The sequence below is a fragment of the Mesitornis unicolor genome, unplaced genomic scaffold, assembly GCF_000695765.1.
Source record: "Mesitornis unicolor isolate BGI_N332 unplaced genomic scaffold, ASM69576v1 scaffold26510, whole genome shotgun sequence".
Lineage (NCBI taxonomy): Eukaryota > Metazoa > Chordata > Aves > Mesitornithiformes > Mesitornithidae > Mesitornis > Mesitornis unicolor.
Window position 1 is genome coordinate 15,308 of NW_010160673.1, and position 21,844 is coordinate 37,151.

General features: G+C 35.9%; 1 protein-coding gene across 1 annotated transcript in view; it reads left to right on the forward strand.

Annotated features, from left to right (window-relative positions):
• The window catches only part of LPCAT1 (lysophosphatidylcholine acyltransferase 1), a 54,485-nt gene that overhangs the window by 8,887 nt on the left and 23,754 nt on the right, over positions 1–21,844 (forward strand). Inside the window, exons 3-8 of the mRNA XM_010190682.1 lie at positions 3,092–3,204; positions 4,739–4,799; positions 7,364–7,422; positions 12,064–12,098; positions 14,762–14,816; positions 17,634–17,716. Coding sequence (XP_010188984.1) covers positions 3,092–3,204; positions 4,739–4,799; positions 7,364–7,422; positions 12,064–12,098; positions 14,762–14,816; positions 17,634–17,716 — 406 coding nt within the window. The remainder of the gene's footprint in view (positions 1–3,091; positions 3,205–4,738; positions 4,800–7,363; positions 7,423–12,063; positions 12,099–14,761; positions 14,817–17,633; positions 17,717–21,844) is intronic.

A 21,844-nucleotide genomic window follows, 5' to 3' on the forward strand; every position in this document is an offset into this window, starting at 1 on the left:
GATGAACAAGCTTATCTTTCAGCATCTCTGAATACTTCAGCTGTGGTCTTCACTATCTGGTTACAATTAGTCTTGGACAGTTAAACTGATGAGCAGAGAGGGTTAAGATTGTGTCCTGTTTATTAAGCGTATTGAGCAGTTCTGCTTGTTTCCTTTAGCTGCTCAGTATGGCAGCTGTCTGAAGCATTTTCCTGCATGCTGCTTTTTGCTCCTGCACTTTGCTCCTGCTTTTAGTCCTTTAGTCCTGCCTATTCCCTGCTTCATCTACTGCCTTACAGTACTGTCTCCAGGCTTCCCTATGTTTCCACTTGACTTCTGACTGCAGTCTCCTCTTGTCTACCTATTTGCTATGTTTCTCAGCTTCTCTTTACCTTTGGCCCAGCTCCTGAATATTTCTTGCATGGATTGACTTGGAACAGGCTTTGAATTTTCACATTCCTGTCTATCTACTGAACATAAAAGTATGCGGTGAGAGTAAAGGTCTGTGTAGCCTTGTGCTCTGTTTTCGAAAGTGGTTATGAAAAAGATATGTAAGGAAAGGCAAGTACAGAGCTAGTCTTCCCTTGGTATGTACTTTCAGCTGCTTACTGATGACTGAGAGTTCCAGTTTCACTTAAATTGTTGGACTTAGCCACTCAGGGCCCAGTCATTGGTGTCTTAGAGGATCTTAAGTTGTTGTTTAATGTTAAAGCAAGTATTTTGTCAGCTTTTTGGTTTGATCCTTAAGGGAGTAAGACACACTGTCTATTAGGCTAAGATTTGGTGCAATGGGTTGAAACAGTGATGGCTTCACACATGTTTGAAAGACAGCTGATGGTTTAAAAGATACTAAGTTCTGCAAGCTGCATTAAAATAGTGTCTGAACCACGAGAAAATAAATGAACTTACCTTGCAGCCTATTTTGGATCATATAATTCAACAGGCAGGACAAATCCGTAGGAAACCAAGCTTTCAGTCGTCTCTGTTCTTTTTCAGTATACCATAATAGTTTTTCTTCACATGTGGGTGTGTTGCTGTTAGTGGTGTTGTCTATTTGTAAGACAATTGCAGTCTGTTATTTTGCAGCTTGGAAACCTTGCAGTAGTTTGCTTTTGGGAAGGTTGTAACAGTAAAACTCCTGAGTTAACACTGCTTGTGTGTCCAGTTTTCAGCTACAGATGGCATTCATGGTTAGACATACAAAATCAGTAAGTTGTCTGTAGTCTGATGTTTCTGTTGTACTGCCCTAAATAAAATCTATCTGCATGCTGAATTTCATGTGTTTAAAAGAAGATCCTGGTTGCAACATATCCTCAGAAAGAGCCTCGGAGCTCTGGAATTATCTTGTTTATTCCTTGGCCTGAAGTAACCTGAATTCCATTATTTGGGCCTAATGTAAAAGAAACTTCAGAGTGAAGGCTGAGTATGTTTGAGTCTCTTGCTTTCTCTTACTTGATAATGTTGTCTTTGCTATAGAATAGTAATTTGCAGCAGTAGGGGGAACTCAGGACTTGCATCACTAAGAACAAAAAGGAACACAGTTATGAAACCAAGTACAGTTTTCTTTGCATTTTTCATTGCTTGTTCTGATGGTTTTGCTGCTGCTTTTTTCTCTATTTTTTGTGTATGGTTGTTTGGGGTTTTTTTGGTTTATTTTTTTTGGTTTGGTTTGTTTTTTTTACCTTACCCCAACTGGCCCATGATGATCTTTTCTCCCCTAGCAAGCACTGTTCTATGAATGTTGTTTAAGAGCAGGCATGTAGGAAGAAGTGCAAGACTATGGTAACTTTTCTCTGATAGAGTTTCCTAAGCCACTTGTGAGACAAAAGCAGGATTTCAGAGGCTGACTGAATGTTTGGGATCTTGCTGTAAAGTGTGACAGATTAGGTTCACAGAACCATAGAAAGATTTTGGTGAGTTCCTGGCTAGACTGCCAGTGAGGTAACACCAAAACCAGCAGCTTTGGCTGAGTTCACGACTGTAATTCCTTACACTGTTTTCTGTTGGTTTTTTTTTTCTTCACACTTTAAGCACTGTCTGATCCATTAATGCAGCAAGTCTATCCTTGACAAAAGATTATACAACTAGAGCCAGTGAGCTCATCTCAGTAGCTGGAAATTCAAAAACTGTATTTTCTATTTGTATTTTAGGCAAATAGAAAATGGCTAATGATTTAGTGACTATAGAAGCTTATAGAAGAATAAGATTACAAGATACAAAAATAATGAAGTATTTGAAGACAACCTGCTTAAATAAAAGCATGAAGTAGTATATTTGTAGATACTTCTCTTGCAGTGCTTTTTGACACTGCGAAAGGATTGTATATGCTACTTATTATTTTGTAAGTAGACCTCAGTGTCCTTGTGACTGACATGCATGAAGAGGACATTGTGGATTGACTTCTAATTCTTGCTCCTGCTCCTTTTGTGTCTGGATATGTATAAGAGGTTTCCAACTGAGGCAGGAAGAGGATGCCTGAGATCTGATTCATCTAGTATGAGGAACAGGCAAACAGGTTACAACTCAAAAAATAAACATGCTTTTTCTTCTAATAACGCAGATTCCCCAGAAAAGATAGCATAATCTGTGTTTGAAGTATTTCTGATGGTGTACCTTCGGTGAAGCTAAGCTGTCACAGAAGACAAAAGCTCTTAAGGCAGTGGCAGTTTGACCCACAGGATGTCTTTTTGAAGTACTTGCATAGGGAGATTCCTGCTACTTTGCTGGGTTAGGGGTGGCTATACATTTTGTAATTTTTTTACAGGAGGAAATAGCCTATAGTCAGCCACAGCTGCTTTGTTGCAGAAAACTACCTATAATATGTACAGTCATGTTTTAAATTATCTGTGATGTATGTGTATTGGTCTATTAAAAATGAAAAAGTACATAGTGCCAAAATTGTGAAAATGGTTTTCCTCACAAGAATTCATGAAAATATTTCAATAAAACTGTAATAATTCAACTGAGTATTTAAGTTTGCAGTGTAATATAGTAAAGTAGTTATGTACTTGTACCAAAATTTTTGTCCAGAGGGCTACTGGGAATGGGAATGCTTTCAAACAAAGGGGAAATAAAGGCTGGTTTGCTTGTTTTTGTTTTCCTTCCTCTTCAGCTCTAATCAAATACATCCGACCAGTATTTGTATCTCGGTCAGACCAGGATTCTCGCAGGAGAACTGTTGAAGAGATAAAGAGACGTGCCCAGTCTGATGGTAAATGGCCACAGGTACTGTATGCTACTACTCTGTGACAAATGGTATTGGGCATTTCCAGGCTTTGGTTCTACGGTTTACTTTTTTCCCTGTGGGATGCTTTAGATGGTTTGTAAGAAGGTAGGATTTCCCCACCTCTTTCTAGGAGATATAATGTAAGATTATTATCTGTACAAAAACACTAGCTTTTCATTGCAGTGTATTTGAAGGGGAGACTGGGTAAGTACATGGGAATGCAGCTCTGTTAAGGGTTACTAAATGGACAGACTACAGCAAGTTTAGAAAGTCTTCCAAGAAAAAAATAATCAGGTGCTCAATAGAATACCTGGGGGAGTATTGTATGTTCTTGCCCTTCTCAAGATTTTGGCATACTGTCATTGTTGGACATGCAATACTGGCCAAGACAGCCCAAGCAATACAGCTCTTCCAGTAACCAGAGTACACCTCTATTGGACCACATGATGAAAACATTGCTAAAATAAGTGGCTCAGGGTTTTTTTTCTGCACCTGAAATGAGACTATTTATAATGTTCCTTGGAAAAGAGTAATGGAAAGGAAGGGATGACTGCCTAAGGTCTCAGTTTTCTAGAAGCATGTATTTATTTTAAAAACTTGAAGCATTCTTCTTGTGAATTTTTGAGATTAAGATACAGTATGTCTTTCAGGGCATTGCTACTACTACAGTGGTTATGTCTACATACTGGACTACAGAGATATTATAAACAGTTATAAACAATGCAGCAGAAAGGTGATACATAGTTTTCACATCATTACTTTCATCGATAGGTTTCAAAACACTTAAAGTAAATATTCTTACTTACAGAAGGAAAACCTGAGTTGCAGAGCTGAAGTGATTTCTAGAATATCTAGCAAGCTAGTACCAGAGCAGGCAATAAAACTAGCAATGTTACTTCTAGTCCATTGCTTTGTCCCATTATGATATGTATTTATTCCCTTTAAATATCTTGTTCTGTAGCTCAGCAAAATTTCAGATGTTCTTAGCTTTATTGCTGTCCAAAACCTTTTTTTTAATTTAACTTCTTCCTCTGAATTCGGTTCAGCTTGAGCATTTTTTGCCTTGTTAGAATTCTGTTTAGATATTTTCAGCCTCTGTCATCCTGACATCGGTGCACATGCCAGGTAATAAATGCAAAAAGGAAATAAGTCTTTCTTTTCTTAGCTTATAAGCAGGTAGCTTGGAAGCAGGAGTTTTTTTGTTTTGGTGCAAAGCAGAATATTATATTTTTACCAGCACCAAAAACTTCTGTGAAAATTCTCTTGTACTCACAGGTATTTCTGGTTGCTGTCAGTGTTTCAATTGAATAGAATTATTGGATGTCAAGAAAGAGGCAAATTCACAGATAAAGAGAAATATTTTTACTATTAAGCCAGAACTTTATGTGACTTCTTTATTGAGCACTAAACTCAACTGTTTTTTCATTAAAACTTTTTACTGTAATCAGTTAATGTTAGCTTTGAAAAGATGTGTTTATAAATAAATCCACATTGAAATATTTCTTAAAAGTCAACTTTTTTTTTTACTTCAAGATAATGATATTCCCAGAAGGCACTTGCACAAACCGATCCTGTCTAATTACATTCAAACCTGGTAGGTATAATGCTCATTTCTCTGTTCTCTGCAGAATGTTCTTGTATCTTCATTTTCTGAAATACCATTTGCATTGTAATCTGCTTGCCATTGCAGAAATTGAGTTAAAAATCTTCCAGTAGAGTGGAATTGGAATAGAAATTTTCTAATGCTACAAAAGGATTGCAGTTCTACTGTTCAGCAAAATATTTTAGATAATTCAGATTTTTTTTTCTTGACTTCTGAGATGTGTATGAGCTGGAGGACTACTGTTTCTTACTGGGTTTTTATTCGTGGTTGTCTCGCTTTCTCTCTTTTCTTGCCTCCTCCATTTCCTATTTTAGGTCTGTCATACAGCATTTAGATACACTATAAAGCTTAAGGTATCAGCATGTATCTATTTCAGGCTGCTGCAACATTTGTTGCTGTGTTGTATGTGGTTAACTCCTCTCACACTCTTCTGTTAAGTTACTTTCTGGTGAAGACGACACTAGAAACTTGCCTGTACAGGTGCTGTCATTTTTACAATGTTGTTTTTTGGTTTGGTTTGGTGTTTTGTTTTGTTTTGTTTTTTTTTTTAACATCCACATTTTAAGCTCTTCAGTTAGTATCACACTTTCAGCTTATCAAATTAGTAGAGGGTATAATGCTGAATGTTGTTGCAGCTGTGAAATGCAGTTATGATAGGGAGAGATGCCAATACTGCAGTGAACCACCAATGTTTAATGTAAACTTGCCTTTATGATGCAGGTAGAGAGATAGTGAATGAGGAGACTGCATTGAGCAAGGCAGTTGTGAATGTGGATTTTTGACTCTTCCTAGGTTTCTACATAGCTCTTTGTATTCTGATCTTTCTGTGTGTCTTATATTTTGTGTGGCTTCCAATTTACATATTGCTGTTGGAATATCATGCAGTGAGTCAGCATTGTGATTCCTTGCATGGATTCATTTGGCTGAAGTAATCTCAGTATTGTCTCCTGAGCAAACGTTCAAAAAGCTTTTTTTTACCCCACTTTTCAGCTCTTACCTTTTTAGATGGATGAGTGGTGGTTAAGAGAACATGCATTTCTTTCACTCTTTACTCTCCCTCTCTCTCCACTTGAATCCTGGCCGTGCCTTGAAAACCATCCTGAGACCTTCATTAAGCTCTGATTTCCTGCCCTCCTTCTGTGCCATAGACATTCCAGGCACCATATACTTTCAGCCTCAAATTCTCACTCTCTCTTCCTCTCCTCTGGTCCAATACATGCTGCTGTCTGCCTCTTGACTGTCTCACTTTTTCTACTGGAACCTGCTTCTGTATCCATCCAGCCTCTGAGATATCCTTTGCCTCTAAATTCCTCACATATCAAATTACTTCATGTCTATTCCTGCTTTCAGGATGATTTTCCCTATTCTATTCATGTGGCCTACACTTCTTGCTCTTACTACACAAGTTTTTGGTTTTGTGTTCGTGCAAGCTAGTCATACAGAGCAAGCTAGGTTAGTTTTATTTAAATGATGGTGGTGTCATCTACAACTCAGATATTTGTCATCTTCAGATTCTTTCAAAAGTTGCTTAGGCTGTTGCTTTTGGAGGCTCAGTAGGAAGTACCACTGTGCCAAGAACCAAATCTCTTCAAGATCTCATTCAGACATCCTTCCTTTAAAGTTGTTTATACTCAATTAACAATTACTTCTTTTATATCTATGCAATTATTCTGTAAGGCAAATGTAATGCTAAGAATACAGTGTACTTCAATTGTTCAGTTCTTAATTTTAATTGAAAGGCAGAAATTAAGCAGAACTTAGCAAAGTGCTATATAAACATAGTTTGAGTGAAGACTCTATTACATGTTTTCATGAGATAAAGATATTTAGAGAAATATTGAGCAATAAAGTTATGTGTACCCAATCTTTGTGCTAGAAACCAAGAAAACTATCAGCAAATGACATTTGTAGATCTTGTGCTGCTTATTTATCAGAACTATAGTTTTCATATGAAATGAAACAATAATTCTGTACAATAGCTCTAGTTCGAGACTTTCTAACTATTAGATTTTCTATAGCTACGGAATAAGTAAATAAGCTCTTGTGTGGAGAATTAAGGTAGGAGAAATTAAATTTATTCTGTTACTTCAGAGACTATAATTTTCCTATAAATCAGTGTTGCTCAGCTAAAAATAGAAAGCTTCTTTTGCATAAGAAAGTTCTTCACCAAAAAATACTGTTGACCACAGGGAATATATTGACTGAACTATCTTGAATGTGCTCATATTTTTTTGATCATTTATCAAGCTGAATTTGGTACTGGGCTCTGACTTGTGTACATGACAATATGTGTAAATGGTAGAGGATAATTTAGAGAATGCTTGCTTGCATTCTCAATTATTTATTTTCTGAGAAGGTGGGTATACATTGTCATTCTTCAGTGCTTGCTTTTTAGATTACTTTTGAGGGTACTTTTGGATCTTATTTTTTTACTATCAAGTAATTCCTATACATATCAGCCCAATAATTGTATAGTTTTTTTTTCTTTACTGCAATAAATTTCTTCTGTACTCAAATGTGTTATAAAGCAATGATGTGTCTTACGTGCCTTCTAGGTGCATTTATTCCTGGAGTTCCTGTACAGCCAGTGGTTTTACGTTACCCAAACAAACTGGTAAGCTCACCTTGCAGTAAATTTGGGGCATTTTCCTATAAATAAGTTGGCACTTCTGGAATGTTTTAGATTAGATAATTAGCCTTAGAAGTTTGAAAAGCATTAATAAATGCTTATTGACTCAGTATGTATTCCTTAGGCCTCTACCAGTATAGTGTTAACTGAGACAGTTTAAATCTTTCTGCTTTTATTAGGTTACTCCTTTGAAACAGTGCTCTGAAAGTTATTCAGGTTGTTATAAGAAGTATTGTACAACTGACAAGACAAATGTCAATTTATGTCTAAGATCTGTGTTCCCATGTGTTCACTGTTACTGCTGTGTGGGCTAGAGTTTTCTTATATCATTTATTGCTGGAAGATGCTTCTGCACCTCCTGCCTGTGGGCGTGTTAGTCACAAATTAACGCAACTAGCTAAATGATGATATAATAACCTATTGAGGACCTTAGCACCTTGATAAGGTGTCTTGTCCATGTTTTACCTTCACTGTGCACTTAGCTAAGAAATGCTAAACACTAGCTATTTACTATTACTACTAGAAATCGGCTTCAGGTAAAATGCAAATGATAGTGTCTATTCATAATATCTAAATTAATTTTTTTTTTACAAATGCTTGTAAAGATATAGGCAGACAAATGAAGACAAAGCTCACTTCATCTACTTGAAGTCTATGGGAAACCAGAGAACAGGGTGGTGGTGGTGGTGGTGGTTGTTGTTGTTGTTGTTATTGTTGTTATTATTATTATTACTACTACTACTACTTAGTTTACCTGATGTAGATACTTTCGTGTCCTGCTGCAGCCAGAATCCTGTCTGTCTGCATTTCTCAGTTAGTTAGTCAACTTTGCTAACTTTTATACTTGAGGTTTCTTTTTAAGCCCTCTGGGGCTACTTTCAGGTCCAGTCTGTCCCCTTCTAAAATAGAAGTTATTTAGGGGAGGGTGGGAGGAGCGTCAGAAGCTAAATAAGGACTACCTTGCATCTTTGCTGATGCATGTCACATCAGAAGATCTCATATAATCTCTTTGACTAGCCCACTAATAACCCCTTGATCTAAGAAAGGATTTCCCTTTCCTCTTGATACATCAGTGCTTATGTTTTGAAGTGTTTCCATCCATTGTTCTTTCTGTAAATTTATGGGTTGATATAAATTATATGCTTTATTTAAAAAGAAAAGAACGTAAGCAAAATTAATATACATAGACCACTATTTGCTCTTGACTGAGACAAGGTTCGATGGCAGGCAGCTAGTTTGCAGTAACAAACCCAAAAATTATCTTTGCTGCTGCTGTGACAAGCAGCCTGGTATTAAGTAGGTTGTCTGGGACTTTTCATTACATAATTATTTTGTTTTCAGGAAGAAAGAATCTTTTCTAAAAATATTCTTAAACCTTTATGGCACTGCCAGTTTAAATTGAAAATATGCACATGCCTTATGTCATATTTAGTATGCCTTTTTACTTTTGATTAATATTAAACTTATAACAATATAAAGCTATGAAATGTTAATTTTCAAGTATCTTAAAATCTATTTTAATTCTGAAATGTCCTTATTGCTTATAGTACATAATATACAATGTTTGTAAACTAATATTAAAAGTTCCTAATACCCTGTTAACAGAAATTGTGAGCTTTTTATGGTGAAGTAAATCAATATAAACTTTAATGAAAATTTACCTTTTTTATATTACTGCAAAATGTCATAAAAGAAACTGTAAACATTTGTATAGATATCCATCAGAGTTGATGCTATGAATATAATAACATGGATTCCACCTGAATCTATGTATGGAACTTTACATCTTCCTACCAGTTTTAATTGCTGTAAAAAACTTAGTTGTCATTGCCTTACTCTGAGTCATTTAACCTCCTAAGGTCTAATTCCACTATAAGCATTAATGAGGGACAGGATAATTGCTATTACTATTTGATTTTTAGATTAGCTTGGGGGTTGCAGAAGAGTTGCAGCAAAGCTAGAATTAGGAAAGGAAGGTGGAGTATGATGTGATACATGAAGGTGAGATTTATTTTGGTTAGGATGCAGTTAAGAGGTAACAAGTAAGAATGACACAGCAGGGAGAGAACATAATTTTTCATACATTAAGACAGTATTTCTAGCAAACTTTAATTCTCTGGCTTCCAGTTTGTTGTCTTGTTTGACTGCTGTGTTTATAACTTTAGAAATGAATTTCTTATTAAGATCTTTGCTTAGCCAGTGAATTCCAGATATACATTGTGTGCAGCCACCCCACTGCTTTCAGCTTGAATTGCTTCCTCTGTTCTACCTTCAGAGCTCTGAGTTCCACAGTATGGATGAGAACAGTCTGGGACTTGAGCTATGTACTTGTTTAAATATCAGAGTCATTTTAAATGTATTTTTATGTCCAAGTGTCTTTCACAGGTAACTGCTATTTGATAAGAGGTTTGGCAGCATCCCTTGCACAGCTCTGGTGTATCAGGTTTGGCTGAGCGTGTAAAAACACATCAAATCTGCTGTTTGAAGCTTGGCACGATTCTCAATATCTTCTTGTTTCAAATACAAATCTTATGGAAGATGTACTTCCACACAATTCAAAGGATTCATTATCCAGATACAAAAGTTTCAAAGTACTCAGTGCTGTCAAAGTGAATGCTGTCCATAAGCATAAGCTGGTAGCTGTGATAAATGTGAAAGGTATCTAAACTAGATATGTAAAATTCCCATCTTCTGTTTGCTGTGTTTATCATAAAAATATTGGATATGCTGGCAGGAGTCTCCTACAAAATAGATCTGTGTCTTGCAGACCACAGTCCTGTTTTCCACTACGTAGCATTTGTAGCCGTCATCCCTACTGCGTCCTGATGTTCTTAATGAGAAAAAGCATGCATGTCTGCTATGACATTCGCATTGGGAATTTCTGGCAGGATTATTCATAGATACATGGCTCACTTAAGTTTGTCGTGCCAACAAGCCAGCACAATGGCTGGGTTCTGAAAATACCTATTCACTGTTCACTGATCCATTGCCCAAGCAAGGTACCTTTATAGAGCTCACTTTTTTTGTCTTCTTCTGCATTGTTGCAATTTAGAGAGCTGAGTTAGTTATATGTAGTGCTGTGGTGTGGTTCTATGTGGCAGATTTAGTCTCCAATTAGAGAAATTATCAGCTGTCTACATTGCAGTGATCAGGGTTTGTAAATGAAAGTTCCATGTGGAAAAAGCAAACCACAAAACATGTTTACTTGCAGTATTATCAGAGACATCAAAACTGCCAGAAACAGTTTAACAGTGAAGCTATAAACATTGAAGTTCTTCAAGATCACTACATGGAGAAGTCTATTTTCATGCACATATTAAACAAATCATATATGTTGATAGCTAAAGACAGAATCATTCTTTATCATATTTTGTTTGATTTAAAATAATTGTTGAAGTCAGGATTTAATTTTTTAGTAGTTCTTCATGATATATTGCCCTTACTCCAAGCTGTTGATCTATCACATTAATAAAATTTTTTGCCTTTTATGGATGTGTTGCTTGCTTTCATTTTTGCCCTAAAAGGTAATTAAAACATGAGTTTGACTGATTTTTCTAGATCATAGCACACATGTACATCTAAACTCTAAAATGTTTTTGGATAGTAGCATAGAACTGAAACGGAACACTTTCAGTAGGTGGACAGAAACATCTTTCTGATCTGGTCTTTTAGAAAGCTGAATTTACTGAGTCCTCTTGTCTTTCCATTCATGACTTGTACATTTTTTTCCCAGTTGGTCAGAACAGTAGCTTGGAACTAATTTTCAGGTTTTAGATTCTTACTTCTACACTTAAGTCTCATGTCCAAGTATTGCAGTTTTTTCCTATGCTGTTTCTTAGTCTTACAGTTAAAAATGTGATTACCCTTATTGTCATATTTCTTCTTGTCACCTATTATATACTCCTTTCCAGATCTCTGTTCTTTTTTTGCTGTTTGCATCTTGTTCACGTCTTTCACTGCTATTTGTCCTCTCTGTGTTTTACACACTGTTTATCACAGCCATCTAAAAGTGCTGCTGGTCTTTCTCAAGAGTTAATCGCTGGATTTAGATGTCTTATAATGTAACTTCTGATTCTTGGATCAGGCAGGTGGATGTATGCTGTGAGTAAAGGCAACTTGAAAAATACAGACGTAAGGTTTTACTTGTCCTACTGCTTCTTTTCAGTTGAGCAGACTTCCTTTCAGTTGTCTCCACAGGTCCAGAGCACTGCAGAAGTGTTAGAGTGTTTGTATCTATTGCTGAGAGGTTCACGTAAAGTGTAGGGACACTTGGGGGACACCCTGTCGAGCAGGGTGGGTTAGGAAAATACACATGGACTATGCATATCAAGGAACATAAGCTTACAGGAAATCATTTTCTTTTCTAAGGTTAACAGCTTTTGAATAATCCCTGGATCATTAAACATTTTATGAATGTAGATATTCTGTGTTTAAGAGCTGGCTTACTGGGTATTTCCTAGCTACATAAAAGATAGGTTGATGCCTACTAGGGCTAGGAACTTTTGCAAAGAGGGTGTTGAGGTTCCGATGAAAATGTTTTAGTCATATCATCAGTTATACTATCTATAATGTAACGTGTGTTTTAAGTACAACAACTAATTGCAACTGTCATGCTTCTTTTCTTAGGATACAATCACATGGACATGGCAAGGACCAGGAGCGTAAGTGGTTTATGTTTTATTGCTTGTATCATGAATGATTTCCTTCATTAGTCTTTATTTACAAGGCTATGATTGTGTATGGTCAAATAGTAATTGGTGGTTATTAGATTATTCTTTGGGATTAATTTGTATCTTATTCCCTAATTATGATAATATTGAATTAGAGGAATCCAGATATAAACAGCGTACTTCTGCTGCTATGATTTTGGTTGTTTGCAGAATGGATTTTAAGTTTTTATTTCAAATATTTTAATTTTTTTTTAGCCAAGTACCTGAAATAAAACAACTTGCTTCTGCTTAATGTATTTTATTGCCTGCAAATAAATTTGGTGGATTTTTTCTGTATAATAGATATATTTGTATAGCTGCATATTTATGGCTATTGTTTGAAATTGGTCTAGTGCCATTGACACAGTCAACACACTTAGGGAATTTGGAGATACTGTTTCTGTTATCTTGCATGAATGTAACTTAGATATTTCTTTTGTTTTTTAACAAAATGCTATTCTAGAGGTTCCTTAGCAAATTCATGTAATGTAAAATACTAAATGAAGCAGTTCTTGCTTGTTTAAAAATATTTTTAGACATTATTTTTATATTGAGGTTAGAGTAGACATTCTAAAATGTTTAGATGAAGATCAAAATAATAAATGTTTAATGCTATGTGAAGGGGAGTTGGATTCTATGGTTTAATGGCTTGCTGTTAGCCTCCTCCTTTGGAATTACTGTTTCAAATGTGCCACCTGAGATCCTTTAGTAGTAATGAATAAACCATTGAGATTAGTCAAGATTGAAGTAACTTTGAGATTTGTCAATTATTTTTGCATCTTCAAATGGACTGAGAACCAGGCCTTATTAAGGACATCTCTAGATTTGGAGACTTGAGGAAATGATTGACCACTTTTAAATGTTCAGTTTTCAATTAAATAATCATGTTGGAAGTAGATGAATCCATGATAGTGTCTGAAGTAAGCAGGTAGATACTGTAGCATTTACTCTATGCAGGGATTTCTGTTTTCTCTTTGTGAGCTCCTAGCTCTTCCCTTGCATTTGCACTGCAGTTAATCTAGCAAATTAACTCAGCCAGAGGGGAGAAAGGTGACTAGCTTATTTCCACTTAGTGTCCTACCTGAGGAGTCAAGAACACACAGAAGGAGGAAAAGGAGAGAAGAAACTTGTAGGTGTGTTGCCTTACAGCACTTTAATGTGTACAAAACACTTTTATTCAGAAGTGCTGACCTCTGCTAATAAAGTTAAATTAAATTAAAGCTGAATCAGAATCTGAGGCAGCATCTGATGTTATGCAAATTCACTGGGTCAGTTTAAATTACAGCTTTGCTTAATTAGGATTAATTCTCTTGAGTGACCTCAAATGTATTTCTGATGTTTTAGCAGAAAATACTGTTAAGGCTGGTATAATCTTCACTTTCACAGGAAATATCTCTCCTCTTCTGTCATAGTGTTAGTCAAAACCTTATTTGGAAATGTTGCTGTATCCAGGAGTATTCTGTTTGTTCAATGTTGATGTAGCCTATAAAATGGATTGAAAACTTGTCACACGGAAACTATACACTTTCTTTCACTTACAGAAAGTAATGTTTTTACTAGTTTGACAGTATTCAGAACAGATGAACTGACTTTACCTTGAAAACAAAGATTGACTATAGCATATAACTTAAGTTTTTTCTGCATGGGACTTGAGTTAGATACAGGTTCTATCAGTTTTTTAAATTTATATTAGTAATTTAAGGTTTGATCTTTGAGGATTAGAGAGAGTTGGCAGAGAGAAAAGCTTACTTGTAACTTACTGGAGTTTTTAATGCTCTTGGACAGAAACCTGGAAACCAGACTTCTCATGTTTCCTGTCAGTGATGTAAACTTCAGATCACAAGTCCTACTATTGTTCTTGCTCCTTTTGTTTGCTTTAATGTGTTAGAAGTTCAGTAGGAAAGAAGGATGGCCAAAACCTGTTGCAGCCCTGAATGAGTATATAGTAAAATGAGTAGGATGTTCCTTCTAGGAACTGCACTTTGTCTACCTAAGAGGATTTTGACCAGCCCTCCCCTCACAATGGCTGACTGCTGTAACTCCCTAGATACTGTATAAAATGTGGCTACTGACACTGCACCCTAATTTAGATGTACTAAATCCTTTCCTGGATTTGAATCATAGTGCTTTCTAAGGTCAAGTTGATTCCAGTATCTTGTGTCTTAGGCTAGTAAAACACATGTACTGCATTTCATTAACAGACCTCTGAAGTATAATGAACTTTGTTTCCAAACCAAGGTAATGATAAAATCTTAGTGGTTATGATTAATCTTGCCAACTCTGTGCTGAATACAGCATTTTCCTGAAACAGACTTACTCTTTCTTTACACCCTGTGCATATATCATATCTTACTGTATATATTAGTACCTCTATATCATATTACTGTTTATCTTACTGCTCTTGGGTATCTTTTAAGATAGTCAGATACATCAGTGTAAATTGCTTTTGTTTCTCCTTACAGAATGTAAGGCATAGAAGTACTCTCCAAGACCTTTTCTGTTATTTTTTTATCTGAATACTATCTTACAAGTTGTAATGGTAATTGTAGGCTTTGAAGCATTATGTACTACTGTTTCACTACATGTAAGCTTTTTTTCCTCCATCCTTTTTTTAGGTTAGAAATCCTATGGCTTACTTTGTGTCAGCTTCACAATTCTGTGGAAATTGAGGTCAGTAAACAAAACCCAGAGTATTCTGAGCAATATCAGAATACATAATATTGTGCTTACTTCTGCAATAAAAGTTTGTATTCAGACTTCCTGTGTTAACACAGTATGTAGAAACAGGTTAAACTCCTAATATCTTACACAAACGGCTTATGTATCTGAAAATGTAGCCTAAAAATGGAATAACAAAATACATTTTTCCACTTGGCTTAAGACTTTACTTTCTTATTCATTTAAATTGAGCGGATTGACTTCTGACTGTGTTTAAAGAGTCTTTTGTGAACGAATTTCTTGTCTTTTAGTGGCCTGATTGCTATTCCAGCTATTATATCAGCTGTGTATGTTAGATATCCAAGTGTATGAATGCTGATGTACAAAATAAGGACTATCATCTAGAGAAAAATCACTGTAGGTGATTTCTTATAAGCCAGAGAGTTTGTTTAATGTATCCGGGTAATTTTTTTATTAGGCTGCACTGTTCAGAATGTGAAATCAGGAAACACAAAGAAAATCTCTTTATATTCTTAACTTTGTTTTGAGGAAAACAGTGTGTGATCATAAGGCTGAAGACTATTGCAGTGAACATGCAAAAACAATTAAAACCTTTCCTTTTAAATTGCTGTCCTTATACATTTTACAAAGAGTAATTGCATTTTTGTGGAGAAGGACCGTATAATAAAGGTGTTACATAGGATATTTTACAGATGTTCTGCAGTTCTTTTGCTTGCGTATTTTAATAATGAAGAAGCTATTTATCTCTGAAACTGATGACAGGGTAAATTAGTAGGAAGAACTACATATTTACATACACATGTGTTATGTTACAATAGTAACATGCTAATCACAGTATTTATTATTGCTATACTATGTGTTTATTTATTTGTTATAAATTCTTCTCAGAAATAATGAATGCACAAAATAACAGCCACTGAACAGTTGTATCTGTTGTAGAAACTTTTTGTTTTCTGTTACCACTTTAGTTACATGTTTTCAGCTGTTAATAGTACATATTTAAAAAAAAATAAATTCCTAAATAGTGGCCTGGCTCTGGCAGAAGGGCCAGGAAACAGCTGCTTCACGCAGGGATAAGACAAACCAGCTGAGTGGCAGGATTTTTACTCTACATAGATATAATATAAAAACCAAAACAGGAGCATGGTTTTCCACACTAGGCAAGTAAAATGGGTCCTTTCACACAGAAGTGAGCACTGCTGAGCTCTCTTGATTTTTTGAGGCAGTAGCTGCTAGCAGATGCTGAGTTTCTGTAGCTCGTATAGGTCTTGTATAAAGAAAAGTTAGGATCTTTGGTCATCTTTAAAAAATAAATAAATAAATAAATGCTAGTGACTTTCTGAAATACTCCATCCTAAAGCAGGAGCTGGCAGAGAGCAGAGGAGCAGAGCTGTTTGCAAGGCTGCTTGCAAGTATGAGACGGAGTACTCGCAAGCTACTTGTTGAATCTGTTTTTGTAAGAAAGTCCAGCAGATTTAGGAACATAGAGGAGAAATTATTTGTTCTGTGTTCAAAGTCATATTTTTTCCCCTGATCTCCAAGGTTTTTTTGTTGTTATTCCTGCTTTGTTCCATCAGCACAGGGATGCTGGCAAATGCCAACCAGCCTTGATACCAGAATTACTGCTGAGGATCAAATAACTCAGATTTGCAGATAAACTACAAAATTTCAGTATGTTTTCCATTACATGGAAACTAGTAAGGTTTAACAGCCAGCAATCAGGATCTGAAATTTGTTAGTCTGAGCATCTTTGCATATAATGTGAAATCTGTCATACCATATGTGTCATCTAGCATGTATATTGAGAAGGAAGCATCTACGTGGACTTTATAATAGGCGACTATAAATATTGGCATGCCCATCTATCCATCCATCCTGTACTTGGAACTGGCGTGCAAGTAATGCAAAGAAGAAAGGATATACGATCATCTGCACATGTAGTTTGTTTTGGCTCAGGTCAGTTTGTTTTGCTGCCTTGTCAACTTCAGTGTTCATGCATCCATCACAGTCTGCAGCAGCTGAGAGTTCTTCTCTTAGTTTTGTTAGTGGTGCTGAAATGATCATGCTATTTCTGTCCAGTTATGCACAGACATGTAGAACACCTCTGAAACTGCCTCATATTCAAACTTGTCCTGTGTTTGGGTGAATGACTTTATGGTAATTTTGCAGCTCAAAGAAACAGAATGGGGCTTGGAAGCTGAGGAACCAATCTTTCCATCTCTGTCAGCTTCATAGTCTTTGTCCTTTCGTATATCACATCACATCAGGCTGGTGTACCTGCTTGTAAATCTAGAAGGCAGGAATCATATGTTTTCAGTTGCAGTGGTACATATAGGGAAAACAGTAGCAAACCATAAGTAAATTAGATTTGTCCATCATTGATAATGCCTCATGTCCTGAGAATCCAAATTCTTAAATATTAAGCTATAGCACGATGTTCATGTAGCAAGTGCTTTTCTTGGTTACCTGGAAAGAACTGAACAATACAGGATGCAAGAGAAAAGTTTGTGCAAGAAAATCCTAATACTTCTAATGATTTAAAAATTCCTGTTCCCACTTATGAAAGGAATAAAAAACTCTACTTGGGTTCCATCAGGTAAGAAATGAGCAGAGTCACTGTTATATAGATTTCTAAAGTATGATGCATCTTTAAGCATTTGAGTTAAATTTTTAGGATTTTTTATAGTGCTTTTATTAATATAATTTTGTAAGTAGCAACAAAATGTATACATTTTTCACCATAGTGCTATAATAGAGATTGTTTAAAATGTTAAATATTCTTGGTATAATTCAGTTCTCTGTGTGCAGTTTCTACCTGTGTATATTCCTTCTGAAGAAGAAAGAAAAAATCCAGTGTTATATGCCAATAACGTCAGACGTGTAATGGCAGAGTAAGTATGTTGTAATGTGGAATAAAAGTGTAATTTTAATTTTAGGATCAAGATGATGACATGAAATCAAGTTAGTGTAGTTGCCTGCTTGCAAAGAAGCTTGTGGTCTGAAGTAGTGTATATAAAACTTCTTATATGGCGATTGCCTTTCTCTCTGAGGAGGCCAGGGAACCACAAATACAGCAGGAACTGTAGGAGTTGGTGGTTTTGTTGGGTTTGTTGTTTGTTTTAACATGTCTTCATATAACAAGGCAGTTCTGCTTGCTGCTGTGGGTATTTAGTCTTCTGGGGAGAAAGGTTGAATTTTATGAAAGTTTATGTAATTGAATTTCATGCTATTGATGTTGCATTTTAAGCTATGACTTTTTAAATGAGGTTAAGAATAGTTTCACATATTCATTGTTAGCCTGTGGTTATTTCAAATAGTAAAGCACAGGAAAGCTACTTCTGTTGGAAGTAGAACACTGATAAATTGTATACTAATTGAAGTTGAATGTTAATGTGAGGTCACTCACAACACTTGTTGTCAGTGTCTAATAAAGGCAACACTGAATATGCAGACCTTCATTCTGTGTTGTATTTTTTTATTAACCTCTCTTGTTCATTCTTCTTTTTTTGCCCTTTCAGTAAATCTTCCATTAGTCAGTAGATACTCTTTTCAGTATTTACAGAGAACCATGAGGTCTATGATTATTTATAACTCTTGAAGGATTTATGATTTTTTCTAATCCTAATTTTGAAAGAACTTGTGAAATCTTAATTTTATTTTTGTAACTTCTCTTCCATTTCTAAGTTGCCAGTTTCAACCAAAGGACAGTTTGTAGATAGAAACTGGTAAATCTTTTCTGGTTTATAAGCAGAACCCAGCTCTGTGACTTTCCCTAAGGATGTTTGGCCTATGATATAACAATAGGTCCATACTCAATCTGTCGTATGAAAGGACATTTCTCACAAAAGAAAAAACAAAAGGATCTGTGTGAATCAACCTGTCTTGGAGTTACAGTGGCCTCAAAGGCTTTTGTAGTTAATTTAAGACAGTCAGCTGGCACTATGTAAGTGGTGTCCTCAGACTTTGGGTAGAAGGCTGTAGTATTAAACCTTCATTCTGAATTCAAATCAGATGACAGGGATTGTGTGGCATGAACAAATTTTGAAAGCCTACAGAAGTTCACAACAGCCTGCATGTTGAAAACCTTCACTTCGATGTGTGTGTAGAAGAAGGGACATGATTTTCCTTGTCCTTTTGTTTCTTTCTCCCACCACTGAAGAATTATGGATTTAGGGTAACAGAAGTACGATGCAGTTCTAAAGGGAAGACTGTCAGAATGGGAGATGGCAAATATGGCTTGCTTTGAGATGAAGGGACTGGAGAGGCTGTGTTGATGGAAAAGGAAAATAAATGTGCTTGGATATCAAAGTTCTGAAGTTAAAATGCAGATGGGAGTGAAACAGAATGCTGATGCCTGAATACCATGGATTACTGTAGAACAGTTAAAATAACATAAAGACAGTCAAAATTTATTTACTTCTGACCACTTCCAGATGCTTACATCTAGTGGCAGTTCTCCAGACTCTCCCAGTTCATTCATGTACGTGTGTGTGTGTATATATACACATCAGCTCAGACACTGTCAGTTTGTTCTGAAGCTGCAGCAGTTGCGACTGTAGCACCTTGGGTGCTATTTGGTACTGGCCATTGCACTCTACATTGCTGAATAAAGGATAGTATTACTGCTTCATCTAGATTTCTCTTTTTCTTAGATTGAATCAATGACAGTGTACCATTTTGATGTCAAGAGGTCACTTCAGGATATGTTTAGATGTCTGCTTTTTCCCTTCCTCCTCCTCATGTTTTTCTGGAAGAAAAGTCTAATCGTATTGGATATTTTACAGCAGCAGAGGTGGCAGTCCCACATAATAATGTATTTGTGAGTTTAGAACCAGTGTTGTGGCAAAACCTTGTGTCTTGCCTTGACTTGAAGGGGAATTGATAGAAATTGCCGAGTGCAACAACGGGTACAATTTCCACTCCAGAAATCTGTTTGCCTTCATCATAATCTTGTCTCGTGAACAGCTTCTGTTAAGTGTAAATCAAAGCACTTGATGGGATGTCTGATTCTTTTGTTGCTTCTGCTTGTTGACTCTGTGGAGAATTTTTCATTTAGCCCTATTTGTTTAGCCTCTCTGTTGGCAGCCACAGATGTGAGTGATGGGGATCTCCAGATAATTCCTGTTCACTTATATATAAATGGAATATCTGATGAAGAAGACGTCATTTACAGCGGTTTGCTTCCTTAGGTCATTAGTTTATTGGTGGATGAATTTACATGCCTCAAAAGTGAAATCCAGACTGAGCCTCGCCTTTTGGCTCTCTGTTTCAGACCTGGAACTTCAAGTTTAACAGTTCCCCTGTGTTTCAGGTTCTCTCAGGCAGCCATACCAATAACAAAGGAAATGCCATTTTTTAACTGCTGTAGCACATTGGATCTCGCATCTCATCCAGGATGATCCTATACTTTTAAAGATGCATTCAAGTGTTAAACCACCATTTGTATCATTCATCTTTTCTGCTGCCATATACCATCCATTTGAGTATGAACACACTGGTTTGTTTTCCCTCAGCCATATTGGGATGATCATCTTGTTGATGTGAATGTTGTGACTAAAAGTTACTCAGTCTGCATTACTATTCTGCAAGCACCCTTTTCTGCTGTTTTTCAGGACCTTATATCAGAGACTTGTTTTCTAAACTAAACCTAATTTATGTTTTAATTAATTCAAATGTAATATGAGCTGATCTCTTGGTGGTGATTCAGTGTTTGTGCACTGATCTGTCACTAAATTCCACAAGAATCCAGGTGATACATTTCCATTTGTTAAAGGACATTGAAAAATACAAAATTAATTTAAGGCTTAGAACTTCTACAGACCTTTCAGTTGTGCCTGTGACTACTTGCTTCCTGTAATGCTAACTTGAAGTGGTACCTTTCATTGCAGTCCCTCTCATCAGAAGGATGAGCAAGATCTAAGCCTTACAGCTTTCAGCATCTATAAAAATCTAAAATTTCTTTTTAAAAGGGTTCCTTAATCTCTTTATGCAATTACTAGTATTTTAATGTCTGTGATCTCAAAACATTTTTCTCACAGACAGATATTTATTCTGTAACATTGGGCCAAAAACCAGAATCATGTGCAGTCTTGTTAAAGCCACTCAGCTCACTGTTTCTTCTGTTTTGGGGATTATCTGTGTAATCAGAACTGGAATTACTCATACAGGATAGCCACTGCTGCTGAATGGTTACTTCATGCTTGTCTTTCTCTGGGTCATTTTCTTCTTCTGCACAAAAAATGTGTGGATCAGATTAATCTGCTGTTTAAAGTATTGCCCCCTACTTAATCCCTATCAATATGCCTTGCATTTGATTTTTCTCATACAACCTATTTTGTTTGAGTGAGTCTATCTTCTTTGATCTTTCTGGTTTTGTTCTGACTGCTACTCTGTTTAGTTGATGTCTATGTCATCTACAACATGCTATCAGAAAGTGTTTAGAGTCACTTTAAAATCACTGAAAATGTTGAGTGCTTTTAAATATGGCAACAGTCCATGCAGGTTTTCTCTTTAAAAAAAAAAAAATAAATAAAAATTAGTGATATCTTGGGTTTTAATTTGCTTCATGTGTTTTTTTTGTTGCTCTAACACAGTTCTGAAACCACCATGCTAGTCAGTCATCCCGTGTAGATAGATATGCATTGACTTCCTTCTGTAAACCATAACGTAAAATTGCAAAATCACCATTTTGGTCTTCATGTGCATGAGTTGTTATCACCTTACATTGATGGCAGTCAGCGTGGATTATTTTGATCTGTTAATTTATTAATTTCAGCACTTACTGTTTCTTCTCTCTATCTATTAGTTGAGTGTCAAGCTTCCTGACCTACATTGTTATTTTTTCAATATATCTTCAAAATATTAACTCATGATTTATTGGAAATATGGTATTGTTGTAAAATTGTAAGTGTGCAGACTTGAGGCTTCAATCCCAACTCTTTTAGAATTATTAGAAACAAATCATCTGACCTTGCCATCACAAAATTTCTCAGTGAGAAAGGCAATCTCTCTACCACTGT